Here is a 19,141-nt window from a genome sequence, read left to right as displayed (position 1 = left end):
TCGCCAAAGGCTGGGTGCTCCCCTAGGTCATCGAGAGAGTGGATGTAGGGCACCTCGAATGTGGGGAAATGGCAGCACTACCAGGTGGTAGGAAGCTAGAGGTAGGCACTGTGGCCACCTACCCAGTGGGTGCCATTCAAGGTCCAGGGGCCCCCCAGCTTGGTGACATCAGTGGAGGTGGTCAGTGCGGAGCCCGGGTACCCTCTTTTTTTTTAAACTTTATTTAAGATTTTATAACATGAATAAAATAGAAAGTGACAGTAAAAGATTAAACATAAGATAATAAAAATTACAATACTACATCAGCAGACTAAATAAACTAAACCCCCCCCCCAAATTAGTACACAACATTAATGACCTAGCTTAAAGTTAGTCTAACCCCCCCAAAATAAAGAGTGAAAGAGTGAAGAGTTAATAAAATGCACAATAATTATATTTAAAAAAACCCTTACACAAAAAAAGATAAAACATAACAAATAAAGATACTAACATCAAAAAAAAGAAAAAAATTATCAATACTAAAATATCAAACTTAAAAACATATTTAAATCAAACTTAAATGCATATATTTAACAAACGGAGTCCACTTCAACCTATAAAAAGACATCCTATCCTGAACTGAAAAAGATATCCTTTCCATAGTCAAACAGAACTTCATCTCCAAATACCACCTATCTAAAGTTAATATATTTCTATCTTTCCAAGTAAGAGCTAAACATTTCTTGGCCACAGCTAAAGCTAAATAGATAAAAGAAATCTGATAATCTTATAGGCCCAAATCAATTAATGATTGCATATTCCCTAATAAAAATATACCAGGATCTAATACAAGACAAATATTATATAAACTATTATAGAATAGCCTTCCAAAACTGTTGCAATCGATCACAAAACCAAACAGTATGCAAAATAGTATTAGCCGTCTGGTCACAACAAAAACAGCAATCCGACTTACTAAGACCAAACTTTTTTAGTTTTTCCAGTGTTAAATATAACTGATGTATAAAATTGTAATTCATCATCGCTAATCTAGCATTAACCAATTTCCTAATACTATTCTGACAAATTTCCATCCAAGCTTCTTCAGCTATTATAAAACCTAAATCTTTTTCCCATTTCAACTTATCCTTAACTCAATCTTTTTTACTATCAATTTCTTGTAAAATAGTGGAAGTGTTCTGACCATCGGTTGAGGATGGAGATCTTGTCGCTGAGGAGGACTTTGCCGTCTGAGCTGCGCAGCGGGCTTTGGACTTGGGGTGAGGGGCCGTACACAGCCTTTAGAGCCTCGTAGAAACCCCTGAAGTCGCCAATGTCCGCGCTGAGCTGTGTTCGTTTGGCGAGGCTAGTCCACCACTCATTTTGGATCTCCCGGAGTTTGCGCTGAAGATGGCTGCATGCGCGACGGAAGGCTTGTTTCTTCTCAGGACAGGACGGCTTTGTAAGGTGAGCCTGGTGGGCAGCTCGCTTCTTTGCCAGCAGCTCCTGGATTTCCTGGCTGTTTTCGTCAAACCAGTCCTTGTTTTTCCTGGAGGAGAAGCCCAGTACCTCTTCAGTGGATTGCAGTATGGTAGTCTTCAACTGATCCCAGAGGGTTTCAGGAGACGGGTCCGTGAGGCGGGTTGCAACGTCGAGCTTTGCTTTGAGGTTTGCCTGGAAGTTTCCTCTCACTTCGTCTGACTGCAGGTTTCCAACATTGAACCTCTTTCTGGGGGCTTTATTGTTTCTGGGCTTTGGCTTGAAGTGAAGGTTGAGCTTGCAGCGAACCATCCGGTGGTCAGTGTGGCATTCCACGCTAGGCATGACCCTGGTGTGGAGCACATCTTGTTTGTCACTTTCTCGCACCAGGATGTAGTCCAGGAGGTGCCAGTGTTTGGATCGGGGATGCATCCAGGTGGTCTTAAGGCCGTCCCTCTGCTGAAAAAGGGTGTTTGTAATGACAAGCCGCTGTTCTGCGCAGAGCTCCAACAGGAGGCGCCCATTGTCGTTGCACTTGCCGACGCCATGCTTGCCCAGGATTCCTGGCCAAGTTTCTGAGTCTTTGCCGACACGAGCGTTGAAGTCGCCCAGGATGACAACCTTGTCGGCTGTAGGGGTACGTTGGATGAGGTTGCGCAGGTCGGTGTAGAACTTGTTCTTTTCTGCTGGTTCCGCCTGGAGGGTTGGAGCATAGACACTGATGAGGGTGATGTGACGCTTGTTTTGAAGTGGGAGTCGCATGGACATGATTCGGTCCGAGTGGCCTGTCGGAAGGTTTTCGAGTTTGGAGGCAATGAAGCTCTTGACCATGAAGCCTACACCAGATAGGCGTCGTTCATCCGAAGGCTTTCCAGACCAGTAGAGTGTGTAGCCCGCGCCGCGTTCTTGGAGGCTGCCTACATCTGCCAGGCGGACTTCACTGAGAGCGGCTATGTCGATGTCAAGTCTGAGGAGTTCATGTGCAATGAGGGCAGACCGACGTTCAGGTCGGTGGCTGTCAGCCTTGTCTAGCATGGTTCTGATGTTCCAGCATGCTAGCTTGAGTTTGTGAGCATCTTTTGAGGGGGAGGACGTGGAGGGGGAGGACGTGGAGGGGGAGGACGTGGAGGGGGAGGACGTGGACCTGTCCTCGGGCCTGCGCAAAGGAGCTTTTAGGTGGAGTGCAGTGCGCGCAGTACTGGCCCCACCCTTTACACCCATGGTTCGTGTGCCGTGGCCAAGCAAGCTGGGACGTGGCAGCGAGGTCCTTGGGTCGTAGGTTTTATAAGAGGCATCAATAAATCCTTAAATTGTCTATAGATCTTGGGTGGGAACCCATCCTCCCCCTGAGACTTTTAGCCTGCAGAGTGTTCAGAGCCTTCTCAATTTCTTCTCTTGTGAAAGGAGTGTCTAACTCTGTTCTCACCACTAATTTTAGAAGCTCGATGTTCGCTAGAAACTCGACCATCTCCTTATCATCTCCTAAGATGGAAGCTGCAGTGCTATGGTGAATAGGGTTGTGGTTATCAATAGTCCCTTTTACACTTGTGCCCCGATACGGGCAGGAGCAAGGGGGAGACGGCGGCCCCGGCCTCGGTCGTGTGAGGCAGGCGGAGGCCCCGATACGGGCAGAGAGTTGGAGGCGGCGGCCCCAGTCCAGGCACAGGGAGAGCAGCAGCGGCCCCGGCCCCGGTCCGGGCGAAGGGTAGATGGCGGCGGCCCCGATACGGGCATGAGCAAGGGGGAGACGGCGGCCCCGGCCTCGGTCGTGTGAGGCAGGCGGAGGCCCCGATACGGGCAGAGAGTTGGAGGCGGCGGCCCAGTCCAGGCACAGGGAGAGCAGCAGCGGCCCCGGCCCCGGTCCGGGCGAAGGGTAAACGGCGGCGGCCCCGATACGGGCAGGAGCAAGGGGGAGACGGCGGCCCCGGCCTCGGTCGAGTGAGGCAGGCGGAGGCCCCAGTCCGGACAGGGAGTGGGAGGCGGCGGCCCCAGTCCGGGCACAGGGAGAGCAGCAGCGGCCCCGGCCCCGGTCCGGGCGAAGGGTAGACGGCGGCAGCCCCGATCCGGGCAGGAGCAAGGGGGAGACGGCGGCCCCGGCCTCGGTCGTGTGAGGCAGGCGGAGGCCCCGATACGGGCAGAGAGTTGGAGGCGGCGGCCCCAGTCCAGGCACAGGGAGAGCAGCAGCGGCCTCGGCCCCGGTCCGGGCAGTATGGACCGACCTAGGAGGGGAGGCAGGCCCCTCCAGCCCGGGTAAGAAACCTGTAAAATACAATACAAATCAGATATATATCCCTTTTGTGGTATTGAAAGTACATATTCCTCATATGTCGATCACATATCTGTTTTACAAAAGATCTTAACTGATAATACACACAAATACACAGTTTCCACTAATACCGAATTTCCTTTGTAATTCATCAAAAGAACAAAAACATCCCTCAGAAAAACAATTGAATAAATTTTTTATTCCCTTCCTTTCCCATTGTTTCAAAGTAATTTTGGAGACTCTAAAAGGAACAAGTTGATTGTTTTATAATGGCAATCATCCAGACCATTTATTTTGAGCCTCAATTTATTAAATTTACTTGTCCATAAATTTAATAAATGCTTCAATATTGGGACATCATAAGTTCATAATAAATTTTTATTCCATCGAAACAAAAACTCATGAGAAAATTTTTCTAAATTAACTGTCATTTCTATCTTTGCCCAACTGGGCGGATCATCCATATTCATTAATGCACTAAGAAATTTAAATTGAGCTGCTTCTTAATAATGTTGAAAATTCGGTAATCTTAAACCTCCAAATTGAAAATCCCACATCAGCTTTCTCATCGCTATCCTCGGAAATTTTCCCTTCCATAAAAAGTCTCTAATTGCTTTATATAGATCCTTAAAAAAACTTTTATTTAAAAAATAAGGAATTGATTGAAACAAATATTGTATTCAGGGAAAGATATTCATTTTTATAGTATTAATCCTCCCTAATAGACCCAAAGGCAAATCCTTCCACCTAGTCAAATCTAATTTAATCCTTTTTATTAAAGGAAGATAATTAATTGAATATAAATCTTGAAATTCCGTATTAACATTAATTCCTAAATATTTAATTTGTGTAGTCCACTTCAAATTTGTAATACTTTTATACATTGAATAATCATTTTTACAAATTGTTAAAATTTCACTTTTGGTCCAATTTACTTTATAACCAGATAATTGACCATAAATTTCTAAACATTCTTGAATTGCTGGTAAAGAAATACCCGAATCCACCAAATATAATAAAACATCATCAGCAAATAGATTAATCTTATATTCCTCATTCAAAACTCTCATGCCTTTAACATTTTCATTTTGATGTATTAATTGTGCCAAAGGCTCAATAACTACAGCAAATAAAGCAGGTGACAATGGGCATCCTTGTCTAGTGGACCTTGTTAAATTAAAAGATTCTGAAATCTGCCCATTGACAGCAATTCTGGCCTTCGGACTATTATATAAAGCCTTTATCAATCCAATAAATGAAGAACCAAAACAAAATTTCTCAAGTACTTTAAACAAAAACTTCCATTCCACTCTATCAAAAGCCTTTTCTGCATCCAGCGAAACCACTATTGGATAATTCATCTGAGATTTAGATTTATTTATCAAAGTTATTAAACGCAAAATATTATCTGATGCATATCTATTTTTTATAAATCCCGTTTGATCACTATGTATTATTTTAGGCAAATATTGAGCTAATCGATTAGCCATAGTTTTTGCTACAATTTTATAATCTACATTTAACAAATATATTGGTCTATAAGAAGAAACCTATAAAGGATCTTTATCTTTTTTTGGTATAACTGTAATTATTGCATTGGAACAAGACTCAGGTAATCGAAAAGTGTCATAAATTTGTTGTAAAACATCCTTATATATAGGAAATATATCAGCATAAAAAGTTTTATAAAACTCTATAGAAAACCCATCTTCACCAGTGCCTTTCCATTTGGCATATCTCTTATCGCCGTTTCTATTTCCTTTTCTGTAAAGGATTTATCTAACTCCTGTCTATCTTCTTGATTCAATTGTGGCAATTTTATATTTTTCAAAAAAGAATCTATAGCATCCTCAGTTACATCTTTACATTCCGAAGTATATAGTTTTTTATAAAAATTACAAAATTCCTCATTAATTTCCTTTTGACTAAAAGTAATACCCGATTTCTTTCTAATTACTGGTATAATTCTAGATAATTGTTCCTTTTTTAACTGCCATGACAGAACTTTATGAGCTTTCTCACCCCATTCATAAAATTTATGTTTAGTTCGGTTCATTAAACATTCAAACCGATAAGTTTGTAATTCATTATATTTAAATTTTAAATTAGTTAACTGATTCTTTTGCGTTTCAGTAGCATTTTTTTTGAAATTCTTTTTCAGTAACAGTTATCTTTTTCTCTAAATCTTCAATCTCTTTAATTCTCTCTTTCTTTACTTTAGAAGCATAACTAATAATTTGACCTCGTAAAAAAGCTTTCATTGCATCCCATAAAACAAATTGACTAGAAACAGAATTAGTATTATTACTAATAAAAACCTCAATTTGTTGTTTTAAATAACTAATAAATTCCGTTTTTTGCAGTAACATAGTATTGAATCTCCATCTTGGAGCTCTCTGAACATCCTGTCAACTCTGATATTCTAATAATAATAATGAATGGTCCGAAACCAGTCTTGCCTTATAATCCACAGATGTAACCCTATCCTGCAAATGTGCTGAAATTAAAAAATAATCAATTCTAGAAAAAGAATTATGTCGTGACGAATAAAAAGAAAAATCTTTCTCTGTAGGATTAAATCTTCGCCAAATATCAACTAAATTCAAATCTGACATCATATTAGTTACTTGAACTGCCATCTTCGATTTCTTAATTACTCTTGGATACTTGTCCAATAAAGGCTCCAACACCACATTCAAATCTCCCCCAGTCATCACATTAGAATTTGATTGTCCAAGTAATAAAGACATATCGACAACAAAAGCTGTATCCTCAACATTCGGAGCATAAATATCAAGCAAAGTCCAAGTTTCATTAAAAATTGTACAGTTCAATTTTAATAATCTTCCACCATTTTTCTGTTCATTTTGTAAATGAAATGGTAAATTCTTGTGCACCAAAATTGCCACTCCTTTTGCTTTTCAATTAAATGAAGAATAAAAAACTTGTCCAACCCATTCACGTTTGAGTTTCAAATGTTCCTTATCTGTCAAATAAGTTTCCTGTAAAAAAGCCACGTCAACTTTTTTTTTTAAGTAAGCAAGTACTTTCTTACGCTTAATGGGATTATTTAAACCCTGGACATTAAAAGAAGCAAACTTCAATTTAGACATTCCTTACAACAACTCAACACAAGAAAAAAAAGAAAAAAAAAGATAAGAAACCCCCAAAAGAAAAAAAACCCTTCCTCTTATTCCCTCTTAAAACTACAATCAAAAACAAATAATAAAAAAGAAAAAAAACATTTTATTTTAAAAAAAGTAATTAAAAAAAACTTCACTCCTTAACCCAAAAATTAAGAAAAAAAAACAAGCAGGAGGTTACTACTACCCCCTCCTGTTTAAACTGCACAATGCGGTAACTCTCACAAAACACTGGGTGTGAGATAACTCACCAGTAGCTGACAACTTCTGGAAAATAGTGCCCACCCAGTTCCCTCTCCCAACTCCCATTTCATATTAAACTATCATTAATGACTAAGATCTTCCAAAAAAAATTTTTAAAAAGATGTATTTTTTTTAATCAATTTTGTCACTTCGACCACCATTGTTTCCATTTCTTCTTGGAATCTGATTCCCATCTTGTATCTCCACTCTCTTTGGAGACCGAGGAGGACTACATCGTTCTTGAAATTGCGTGATCGGTAAAGATTGAGCAAAGTCCATAGCTTCTTTAGGATTATCAAAAAACTTTGGCTGATATCCATCCTGAAAAATCTTCAATACCACAGGGTACCTAAAAGTTGCCTTGTATCCTTTTTTCCACAACAACTCTTTCACAGTATTAAATTCACGTCGTTGAAACATAATTTCTTGACTCAAATCCGGATTTAAAAAAAACACGATTATTCTGGACCATCAAAGGAGATCTATTTTGCTGAGCGTTTCTAATAGCCACACGTAAAATTATCTCTCTATCACAATAATTTAAACAACGGACCAGAACAGGTCTCGGATTCTGTCCTGAAAAAGGTTTCCTTCTTAAAGCTCTGTGAGCACATTCCAATATTAAACCTTCTGGGAACTTATCTTGCCCTAACACTCGTGGAATCCATTTGGTAAAGAATTTTCTTAGATCTGGCCCTTCTATATCTTCTGGCAAACCAACAATTTTTACATTGTTCCATCTAGATTGGTTTTCCAAATAATCAACTTTTTTTGCTAGATTTTTATTCTGAATCTGCAATGTTTCAATTATTTTGTTTACATCTTGCAGTTGGTCTTGTACATCAACTAAACCTTGATCACACATATCAAGTCTTTCAGTGGTTTCAAGTTTAAATGCTCCATAGTTGAGTATTGATATTCACCAATTCATTAAGCTTAGAATAGACCTGGGTCATAGAGCTACCGAGCTGTTTCATTGAAGAATACATCTTAAATTCAAGATTCTTAACAATCATATCAGCAAAAGTAGATTCAGACATGGTAGGATCCTGCTGTTTCTGAGAAACCAAAGGATCTTCTGTCCCTTCCCTTGGTTTAGCAGCCTTTCTTGCAGTATGGCTCCGTGTAGAAACTCCTGCCACAGCCCCCTCAGCAATATCAGGAGGCTGATAATCAGGGTTATCCTTATCCTTAAGCCATATGTCATCAAAAGCCTCCATTATATCCATACCTGGGGAAAATGTCATGACTGGTGGTGCATTTCGCAGCGCCACCGCTATATCAATCGGAGGTCGGCTCTTTAACTCTCCAGCTGGTGGCGCCCCAGCTGATTCAGCTGTCAAAGTCTCGGTGACAGCGCTCACAGCGGGCGTTGTTTGAAATACACGCACCCGACCAGCCCTTTGTTCTAAAGGCTGCCGAGTCCTACCGGTACAGAGCGGAGCTCCAGTGCCGAATCCTGCACTTCTTCTCCTGGATCCATTCCACGCTGAGTCCTGGCTTCTTGTAAACAGGTAGGCTCAGATAATTTCGGGAAATGTAATTTTTTAACAATCTGTTGGTGTTTTCTTTTAGTTTTTTTAACAAATGTACCATTAGATATTAATTCAACATATCTTACTATTTTTAAACTTTTTAAAGAATTTTAACAGGCACTTAGAAACAAAACAATAAATCAGAGTCAGGAGAGGAGTGGAAGGCACGTCTGTTCCTTATGCCATCTTGCCATGCCCCCCGGTTGGCAGGATATTTGTATTTACCAGCGTCATCTTGAAGATACAATAGGCCAGTTGGTACTTGCGCCAGCTGCCAAGGCCCCAACTGGCAGCCGTTTTTTAAATTTCCTGCCTTTTTTCTTTAATAGATAAATGGCGGGACACATCTATGTGCTTTTTTCCCCATTGGCGATGGTAAAAACACCATTTTCACTGCCTGTCAGTGCATTCATCCTTCTTTAACTGAACTGCAGATATAGGAGGCTTGTAGGACACGGGAGATGGATCTACTGATCAAAGCGGCTGTTTGTGAGCAGATGCTTGCATTGCAGTATGATCGAGCCTGTCAGCCTCCCACGCTACATCATGGGGATGGCAGAAATCCATGTTAACGATTGGTATTGCGACACGACCCGGGAGTTTGGACAGGAATAGAGTCTCAAAAAGTAAACAATGAGAATGGCCATCTGCTAATACGAGCATCTCATTCATTAGATCAGATGGATCCCTGTCACTCAGGCCCTCCATATTTAAAAGCTCATGTCTAGTCAATTCCAGGAGAAATAGGCAGAACCTGGTTTAACTGCAGCCGTGGTGGCATCAGCTGCTGTCGTTGTGTCTATGATCACTGGAGATTCAAGCTTCGGCTGAATCTTGCATTCGGGGCTCACCATTTCTGGCAGCAACTTCAGTACAGCTACTAAAGTCATATACATACCCACGTTAGTCAACACAAGACTGCTTTATTCAAACTTTACAGACTTCTTTTATATTCCGCATTACTAGTTAGGGAAGATATTACAGCGGTGCTCAGGCAAGAGACTGGAGGTCTCATCGAGGAGGCAGTGTGGGTAAAACTAAAAAATAAGAAGGGTGAGGTGACTATTATAGGGGTACATTATAGTCTGGCAAATGGGAAGGGAGAACGAGAAGAGCAAATGTGCAAGGAATTAGCTGACATCTGCAGTAGGAATAGCGTGGTGTTGGTTGGGGATTTCAACTTTCCTAACATCGATTGGGAAACACAGTCAGTGAGAGGGCAGGATGGCTTACAGTTTATACAATGTGTTCAGGACTGCTTTTTGCAGCAGTATGTGGAGATGCCCACTACAGGGGGGGCAATGTTCGATCTGTGGTTAGGGAATGAAATGGGATGGTTAACTGGGTAAGCAAATATGCAGATGGTATGAAAATAGGGGGAGTGGTGGATGGTGAGGAAGGTTTTCTTAGATTACAGGATTTGGTTTGTTTGGAAAAGTGGACTGAAAGATGGCAGAAGGTCTCATTTGTCATAGGAAGGATATAGATAGGTGGAGAGAGTGCAGAGAAGATTTACAAAAATGTTTCTTGGCTTACAACATCTAGAATCCAGAGAAAGATAAAGGAGACTGGAAGGCTCATTGAGGGAGGCAGTGTGGGTAAAATGAAAAAATAAGGATGAGGGTACTATTATTGGGGTATATTACAGGCTGCCAAATGAGACATGGTGAGACATAATTAACAGTTTGCTATCGATCCATGGAACCAGCAGGTTTAAATTAAGCCCTGTGAATGTCCTGCACCTACCCGCAGAAGACAACACAGATCAACGTGCCATTCCTCGGCATGCAGCACCGTGCACGTGTGGTCCATTAAATGGGTGAGTGCCCAGTGGTCTGTTTTATGGTACTGCGCGACGTCGGAGAACTGTGTCACCGACGATTCACAACGTGGGCTGTGTGCCCGCTTGGCCCTCAACATATATTTATTTAGATTATTCATTTGGTCATTACGTGCTGCATATTGTGTGCTTTTGTGCAGGTACCATGGTAGTTTTGTCGGGGTGTAGATGTACGACCCAGTGCATCACTCCATGGATTCACAGAATATTACAGCACCGATACAGGCCCTTCAGCTTTTCTAGTCTGAGCCAAACTCTTATTCTGCCGTGTCCCACTGACCAGCAACCAGTCCATCACCCTCCATCTCCCTCGTATCCCTGAACTTGTCCAAACACTTCATTGCTAACATTGAGCTCACATTTCCTCATGCAGCTGGCAGCTTGTTCCACTTTCCAACCACCTTGTGTGTAGAAGCTCCCCCTCATGTTTCCACTAAACTTTTCCCCTTTCATCCTTCGCCCATGTATTAAGGATTTCTCCAAGAGGCAGAGTCTCAAGAAAACAACCTCTATCCTCAAGGACCCTCACCACCCAGACCAGGCCTTCTTCACACTGTGATAACCAGGGAAACAGGTCCAGGAGCATGAAGACGAACACCCAATGGTACAAACACAGCTTCTCCCCCTCTGCCATCAGATTTTTGAATGGACAAGGAACCACAGTCACTCCCTCACTTACGCTTCATTTTGCACAAATGGATTTCTTTTTTTAAATGTAATTTAGAACAATATTTCTACCTATATTGTTGCCACAAAACGACAAATTTTCTGACATGTTCATCACAATAAATTTTTAATTCTGAACACTGCACGTACATCAGAAAACAATCATAGCTCAAAAAACAATTTCAACAGATGAATTAACTATTTCCATGCAACCTCCCCTTTTTTGTATATTTTTCTAAATCCACTCCATGATCGAGACTTCTCCACATAAACCCAACCCACATTTCTTCTCCCATTCAAGCACTCAGTAATACACCAAGAAAGTAAAATAAAATCTCAATGCTGGAAATACTCAGCAGGTCATCTACTGGAAAAATAATCAGAGTTAAAACCTTCAGGTCGATAACCTTTCACTGGGATTCAGAAAGATGATCAAACAAACATGATTCGCTTTGCTGAGAAAAAGAAGAGGGGAAATAACAAACTGAATATGTGGGATGAAAAGCCCAAGCAGCAGAATTGGCTGCTGGATGAGTGAAGTCGACTCGTTGATCAGCACATCTGTCTGGATGGAGGGATAAAGGATAAACAAGACAAACATGATGTCGTCACTGTGAGGTTCAATACGACAGCTGCAGAGATTCTGAAATGAAGGAATGATGAAAATACTTGTTTTTGGATCAATGTGACAAAATTTGACCTGACAAAAGAAAACAAAATTGTTTTGCCCTGCCAGAACTCTCTAGATCAGGGGTGTCAAACTCAAATTCACAGAGGGCCAAAATTAAAAACTTGGACTAAGTCGAGGGCCGAACTAAATATTTATTGAAAATTTTCAACAACATCTGCATGTTTTCTCTTCTTTCAACATATGTAATGCTGTGTCTATTTTGGCCTGCATCAGGACTCAGCATTTCCGGCTCACTCCTCAGGCTCTAGGCCTCTATTCACCCTCGACCCACCATCCCTCTACCTGACCAGTCCTTTACCCAACCTCTACTCACCCCTCACTCCACTCGCACTGCCTCTACCTATCCCATCCTATACACGTCCCTCTACTGCCTTTCCCCTCAACCTGTTCCTCCCTCTACCCGTCTCTCACCATCTAATCACCCCTCCCCTACTCGCCCTGCCCCTCTTCTTTTACCTCTTCCCTATCCACCCCTCCTTCTACTCATCCCTCCCTCTAACTGCCCCTCGCACCACCATAACCTCCCCTGCCCATTACTCCTCACCTATACCCTCTGCCCACCCCTGCTTACCCACCCACTCAGGCCCAGTGCGCTGCCGACCAGCCTTTGCGGACAGCCACCATCTCTCTCTTCATGTGCAGGGCCGAATCAGCCGTCCCTGGGGTCCGCGCGGGTGCAAGCGCTGAAGGCCGTGGCGACCGGGAGAAGTGCGCTCGTGCTGTGGAAGGGCCGTCTGGTGCCAGTTGCGCGGGGCTCGCGCTGCCCGGGGGCCGTGCGCAGCCTGCCATGCCCGTCGCGCCGACAGGAAATCACAGGCACTCGCCAATCCGCCGCACCGCTCGACAGGTGGGAGAAGTGACTGGTTGTGCGGGGAGCGTTCCAACCGGCTTGCCGGCTGATGACATTGACAGATTTCTCGTGTTACAATTTCTCGTGTTACAATGGGGAAGGATGTGCAATGAAGGGGGAGGATGGTGGGGGTGACATTACCAAAAAACAGCATCGGTGGGCCACCTCTAATACATTTTTGAAATGATCTTGCGGGCCAAATATAATTATATCGCAGGCCAAATTTGGCCCGCGTGCCAGAGTTTGACATGTGTGCTCTAGATCAAGGGCACAATAAAGTAGTCCAGAAGCCAACATTATGAAATTGAACAGAGAAGTTATACCAATCTTCAGCAAGAGATAAAACACAGTTACATGATTCCATGAAAGTGGTGTCACAGGAAGACAGGGTTCTAAAGACAGCTTTTGTCATCTTGGCCTTCATTAATTAACATATTGAAAATAAGAGTTGGGAAGTTATGGTGAGGTTGGATAAGATGATAGTGAGGCCAAATTTGGAGTATTGTGTGCAGTTCTGGTCACCTAGCTACAGGAAGGGTATTAGTAAGATTGAAAGAGTGCAGAGAACATTTACTAAGACGCTGCGAGGTCTTCAGGAGTTGAGCTGCAGGGAAAGGTTGAACAGGCTGGGACTTTATTCCTTGGAGTGTCGAAAAATGAGTAAGAGATTGCTTAAAGTGGCATATGAATGGGAAAAAAGGCTGAGAAAGACTGCAGTCGACCCAATTGTGAAGGAAATATTTTGCTTGAGAAAAATTGTCACTGGCCCATTTCCTCTGGAGTTATGAAACCACGCACAGTACAAGTCAATGAGATACACTTAAAACAGTGGTTTTCTAACTTTCTTTCCACTCCCCGCCCACTTTAAGTAATCCCTTACTAACAGAGCACTTCTGGCATAGGGATTAAGTAGAATATAATCCAGGGGGTGGGGGTGGGGGTGGGGTGGAGTAGGAGTTTGAAAATCACTGCTCTAGATGAAAAGGTTTCTCCATCTCAGTTTTAAGCAGACATCCTTTTATTCTGAGGTTGTGCCCACTGATCCTAAACTCTCCCACTACTGGCAACATCCTCTCTCTCCAGCCCTTTCACTAGTGTAAGGTAAAACATCATGAGATGGGAAAGTGTAAGGAGTTACCCTGTGCAGGGCTGTAACAAGATGTGAATGCATCCTTGTACTTACAAGATAAGAGAGACATTGATGGATTGAGAGGCAGGAAGCTAGCAGGGAAAGGATAGCAACAGTTTTAGTCATTGGACAAGTAATGATATGATGATGTTCTAAGCACGTATCCAAGGGTATAAAAAAATCACCATTTTGCTGATAACGGCAGAATGCATTCTCCGACTAACATTGTTAGTTGCAAGTGTTACAATCCGGTAATAAAGAACAAAGAACCCTGATTTCGACTCAGTCTGGTGTTTGTCTCACTCATTCATGAACAAAGCAGACCTAACACTAGTCATCAGATTTCAATGAGGTCCTGCCTCACCATTCTAAACTTGGGCGAGTACAGGCCCAGAACCATCAAATGCTCCTCAAACATTATTCCTCTCACCCCAGGATCATTCTTGTAAACCACCTCTGGGCCATCACATCCTTTCTTAGAAATGGGGCCTAAAATTGCTCATAACACTTATTAGATCAGGACAACCAGAAGGTGGTCACGGGAGGGGAAGCCAGCTGCAGGACTGCCTCGAGACCCTGGATTGGATTGTGTTCAAGAACTCACCTGAGGAACTGAATGACTGCACCAGGACCATAGCGAACTTTATCAAAACAGCTGTGGACAAGGGTGTCCCCACCAAATTGTTCAGGGAGTTTTCTCAACCAGAAATCCTGGATGAACAACAATATCCAGAAATTGCTGAGAGCCAAATCACAGTTTGGAGATACAGATACACAAGGAGCCAATATGAACCATGGAAAGCCATCTCTCAGGTGGTGGAGATTCAGCACTAGAATGGAAACAACAAAGGATACCCATCAGCTGTGACAGGGGCCTAAATGACATAAAGTGCTGCATAAACAAATCTGGTGCAGTGGGAGGGAGGCAGCAAAGCCTCACTCCACATGAACTCAATGCCTTCTACACCTGATATGACCACTAGTACAGGGAAGAACCATTGCAAATCCCCCCTCCCCCACTACATCTCTTGATGATCTGCTGCTGTCAGTAACCAAAGATGACAATATGGGCTGCCTTCAGGAGAGTGAATCAAAGGAAAGGATCAAGCCTGGATGGAGAACCCAGCAGAGGACTGATAACCTGTGTTGACCAACTGGCCATGGATATCTTCAACATCTCACTCCGACAGGGTGTGGCACCCACCTGTTTCAAATAGGCATCAAACATACCAGTTCCAAAGAGAGGGATAACCTGCCTAAATGATGATTAACGAGTGACACAAGTTGGGAGAGGGAGGAGGGGAGAGAGCTGGTGGGGGAGGGGTGAGAGCTAGTGGGGAGGGGACAAGGCCGTGTTGGGGAGAGGGATCAGGACTGCGTTGAGGTGGTGAACGGGCAGACACGGGTAGATCTACCTGCCGAAATAAAGGAGCAATAAGAAGGCCATCTCGGGATCTACCAGCATCTTCTGGGGCTTGATGCCTCAATGGAAAACCCCCTGAGGATGGAAGTAGGCCATGCTCTGCTACAGCTGGTACATGAACATCTGGCAACACAATGATATAACATGACCCACTCTGCCTCCACACTGGCCGGGTCTGGATCCTGAGGGTAAGGGGAGGTGGGTTAAGGGCCCCTCCCTGCCAATCAACATCCATCCTCATCATCCTCTCCACCCCACTCCCCTCACTACCCTTTCTCTCCTCACCAATACCCATTGAGACCCTCATGCACCATTCATCGATATACAATCCCCAGCGAGACTCAGCCAGTAAACTCCTTCATATCCTCCAACCCCACCATCCAAGCTTGCCCCAGTGGACAACTTGACCACCCAGACCCACAACCACCTTGATGTAGATCATGGGAATGGGCTGCTTGGCCTTGTTGAAGAGCTGGGCCACGCATTGAACCGTCTCGGGAACATAGTCCAGACCCAGATTCAAATAAACCTCCTCTTTCTCTTGGACACAATACAAACATGTCAGCTGGATTTACCCTCCAACACCCCGTGCCTCTCCCAACTGGAGTGCCAGCCCCTCCTGCTCTCTGTTGGCCTGATGCCCCCACTGCTCAACACAACATGGCATGAATCCAAGGGCTCAGCGAGCAGAGCGTCAACAGGCCGTAGTGGACCCGTCCGCTGCCCCATCATTCGGCTTCTGGTGAGACTGCACAAAATGTGCAGCTCTGACCGCCCTCCCTCTTGAGGAAAGGATTCACCGGGAGAGAAAACCATTGACGTTTTGAGATGAGAAATGTTTGCAGCCGGGTGTTGGCTGGGGTCGAACGTGTGGAGGCTGAGTTGTTGGGACGATTCAGAGCAGGCGTTGATTTGGAAGGGCACCAAAAGGTTCTGGGGAAGTGAGTTATGGGGGAAAATACATTCATGAAATGAATTGGGGAAACAGACTGGAGGGGCTGAGTGGCCGAATTTAGCGACTTTGTCTTGTGGTCTTGGTTGCTGCTGTCTGGAGTTGAAATGGCAAGAGGTCATGAGTTAATGGGTGAGGACCAGGGCAGCCAGTGTCAAAGAGTCGGCACTGGTCAGAGGGGCAGGATGGAGGCAACAGAGAGGCTGCAGCGAGACAGATCGATTGAAGGAATGGGGAAGGTAGCAGCAAATGATATGCATCAGAGTGAGGGTGGGGTGGGTGCAGGTGGATCTTACCTTGACTACATTGGAGTAGAAGTTGAGAAGAGGGACGATGATGCTGTGATCCAACTTTTGCACGATCTGCAGTTTGCGGTTCTATGGCGAGAGAGGAACATCAGCAAGGCTGGGCAATGGGTCGGGGCCCTGAGGGGCGACTTGTCCAAGTTGAGGGGGGAGGCGGGGAGGAGATTCGTCAAGAGGTCAGAGGTGGGGAACTCCAAGGGAGACCGAAGTGGGGGACTTTTCGAGAGTCAGTGGGGGGGACTTTTCGTGTCGCTGGAGCGGGGATTCGTCAGGGGGTTCAATGAAGTATCACTTCAGATTTTATGATTGTTTTCCCAGCTTCTACTAAACAATTAATTTGCAGAAAATCTCTGATATTTGCCAGGTGTGTGTGTGTGTGTGTGTGTGTGTGTGTGTGTGTGTGTGTGTGTGTGTGTGTGTGTGTGTGTGTGTGTGTGTGTGTGTGGGGTGGGGGGTTGTGTGTGGGGAGTTGGGGTGCTGTTGTGGATTTGTGTGACTTTCTCTATTTCCAAACCCCATGGCTGCTTTGGTCTCTGTCAGATGCTCCTCTTTCCACCCACCCTTCAAAAATGTGTTTGGGGTGTTTGTCAATTGGGTGTAATTGTGTGAAACGGGCTCATGTGTCGCAAGGGCCTGTGAACGTGCTGGAGGCCCTAAAGTTAAATATCAGGTTTTTCCATTTCCACACAACTGCTCTTCCCCTCACCTTAAATCTCTTGTCCTGCAAGATCTTCTTGATGGCAATCAGCTCTCTGGAGTCCACCAGCCTTGCCTGGTACACCACACCGAAAGATCCACTGTCGATGATTTTATCATCTGTGCAGGACACCACCTTGGGGACGTTGGGTCCATGACCCGGTGTGGCCACCTCTGTTGTGACCTTATTGCCATGTCCTCTGGGGCAGAAGCAGCAGCATTTACACACCCAGAGGGTACACAACAGGTCATTTATCCCAACCCAGCCTTGCTGTCCAAGTTAGTCTCTACCCCTCCCTCTAACTCCCTTCCAAGGGTCACCTAAATGTCAGAATTGATCCTCTGGTGGTTTGTTCCAGCCTCTCCCTCTTTGATCACTCTCCTCAGACTGAGGCCAGTTCCGCAGCCGTTCACTTTGTCTACAACCCTCCCTCCATGGGAGGATCGGGTCATCCTTGACCTTCAGCACGTCCCGGGGAGATGAACCACTCTGAACCCTACCTCAGGTTTAGCAGAAGCCCTCCACATTCCCAGAAGCTCAGCAACACCGTGATCTTCCATGATGCAAGCGAGACCTCGTTGCCTGAGGGAGAAGGTGGTGCGGAGAGAGCCCCACACTTTACCGCTCAACTCTGCTTGGTCCGCCGCAGCAGAAACACTTTCTAGCACCTTGATCCATGTCCACTGGGGGAAAGAATCCTATCCCGGTTGGGGGGATGTGGGGGTGTATGCAAGGGTGGAAGGGATCTTGTAACCCGGGGGTGGGCGGGTGGAGGAGCGGTCCTGTCTCTCAGTGGAGAGTTCCCATTCCAGGTGGAGGGCGAGCTCTGTCCCATATCTGTTGAAAGGTCTACCTTCCATCCCCCTCGCAACTTCTCTTCTCCCTCAGACACCTCACACTCTCCCCTGCCCCGATTCCTCTACCACTCTCTCATCCCCCACCCAACACCACCCCCATGGTTTCCCCAGTGCCTTCCGTCCCCTCGCACCCCATCCTCCCAGCTCAACCCGATGTCCCCTACCTCTGATCCAATCTCCCTTGACATTAGCCTGTGGTGGAACCCCGTTCCTTCGTTCTCCCCTCCACTCCTACAGACCCTACCCCTGTATTCCCTCACATGCCATTGTTCTCCCCTCCCCAGTCTCCCCAGCTGCCTCATAAAGTGCCCTGCACTCAGGATGGGGAGAGGGGAAATTAAATGCAGCCTCCATTCTCTCCGCCCACACTGGGTGAAGGATGGTGCCAGAGGAGGCTCTGTCCCAGTCGGGGAGCCTGTAACAGGCTCTTTATCTCACCCATGGGTGCAGGGTGCTTCCAAACACAACCCTGTTGATCAGAGGGTCCCTGGGATGAGACTGTGTCCTACTCCGACATGGGGGCCAGAATCCCCTTCCAGGAGAGGCATCTTTCTCTTGTTGCTGTGCCATGACACGACTCAGCTATGGCTGCCCCATGCAGTGACATCATCGCCCCCTCCGTGTCATCATCTCCCCCCTCTGTGACACCTCCCCTCTCTGTGACACCACTAGTGTAATGGGCAGGGACATCCAACCATTTAAATCCTCCTCAATTTCCCCAAGCAAGGGGAGAATAATTCAGCTGGTCTAAATTACTCGTTGTTATCTATTCTAACTCCTAGATATTTGATCCCATTTTGCCGCCACATTTGTTGACTATTTTCTTGACATTGGCTCTAATCCCCCTTCCTAAGTGACATGATTTTGCACATATCCCAAAAGAACTTATACCCAGAGATCTCCCCATTGTCCTCCAGGGTGGAGCACAACTTGGGCAATGAGTGTGTCGGGTCTGTCAGATATATCAGAACAACTTTGCAAATAAATTGATTTCATGCTCTTCCTGGCCTGTTCTGAAACCTTTAATGCCTGAAACCTGGCAAATGGCCTCGGCTAATCGCTCCATGGCCAGTACAAACTCACTCA

General features: G+C 44.9%; 1 protein-coding gene across 1 annotated transcript; it reads right to left on the bottom strand.

Annotated features, from left to right (window-relative positions):
- Window positions 1-2,752: 2,752 nt before the first annotated feature.
- Window positions 2,753-18,662, bottom strand: LOC138745725 (formin-2-like). The gene is made up of 5 exons (XM_069902996.1): window positions 18,494-18,662; window positions 17,208-17,397; window positions 16,493-16,573; window positions 14,426-14,651; window positions 2,753-3,717 (listed from the first exon to the last, which is right to left on the bottom strand). Exons 4-5 carry the CDS (start codon window positions 14,454-14,456, stop codon window positions 2,753-2,755), a joined length of 996 nt encoding a protein of 331 aa, XP_069759097.1. The 5' UTR covers window positions 14,457-14,651; window positions 16,493-16,573; window positions 17,208-17,397; window positions 18,494-18,662.
- Between the last annotated feature and the right edge of the window lie 479 nt (window positions 18,663-19,141).

This window comes from Narcine bancroftii, chromosome 11, assembly GCF_036971445.1.
Source record: "Narcine bancroftii isolate sNarBan1 chromosome 11, sNarBan1.hap1, whole genome shotgun sequence".
NCBI lineage: Eukaryota > Metazoa > Chordata > Chondrichthyes > Torpediniformes > Narcinidae > Narcine > Narcine bancroftii.
Note: the sequence above shows the minus strand (reverse complement) of the source record. Positions and strands in the feature narration are given on the sequence as shown.

Bases quoted from the DNA above. Each gene is read 5' to 3' on its own strand.
- LOC138745725 (XM_069902996.1), bottom strand. From the start codon at position 14,456: ATGGTCCTGGTGCAGTCATTCAGTTCCTCAG. The intron at 3,718-14,425 runs GTGAGTTCTTGA...TGTATTTTACAG, and splicing joins GCAGTCATTCAGTTCCTCAG to GTTTCTTACCCGGGCTGGAG.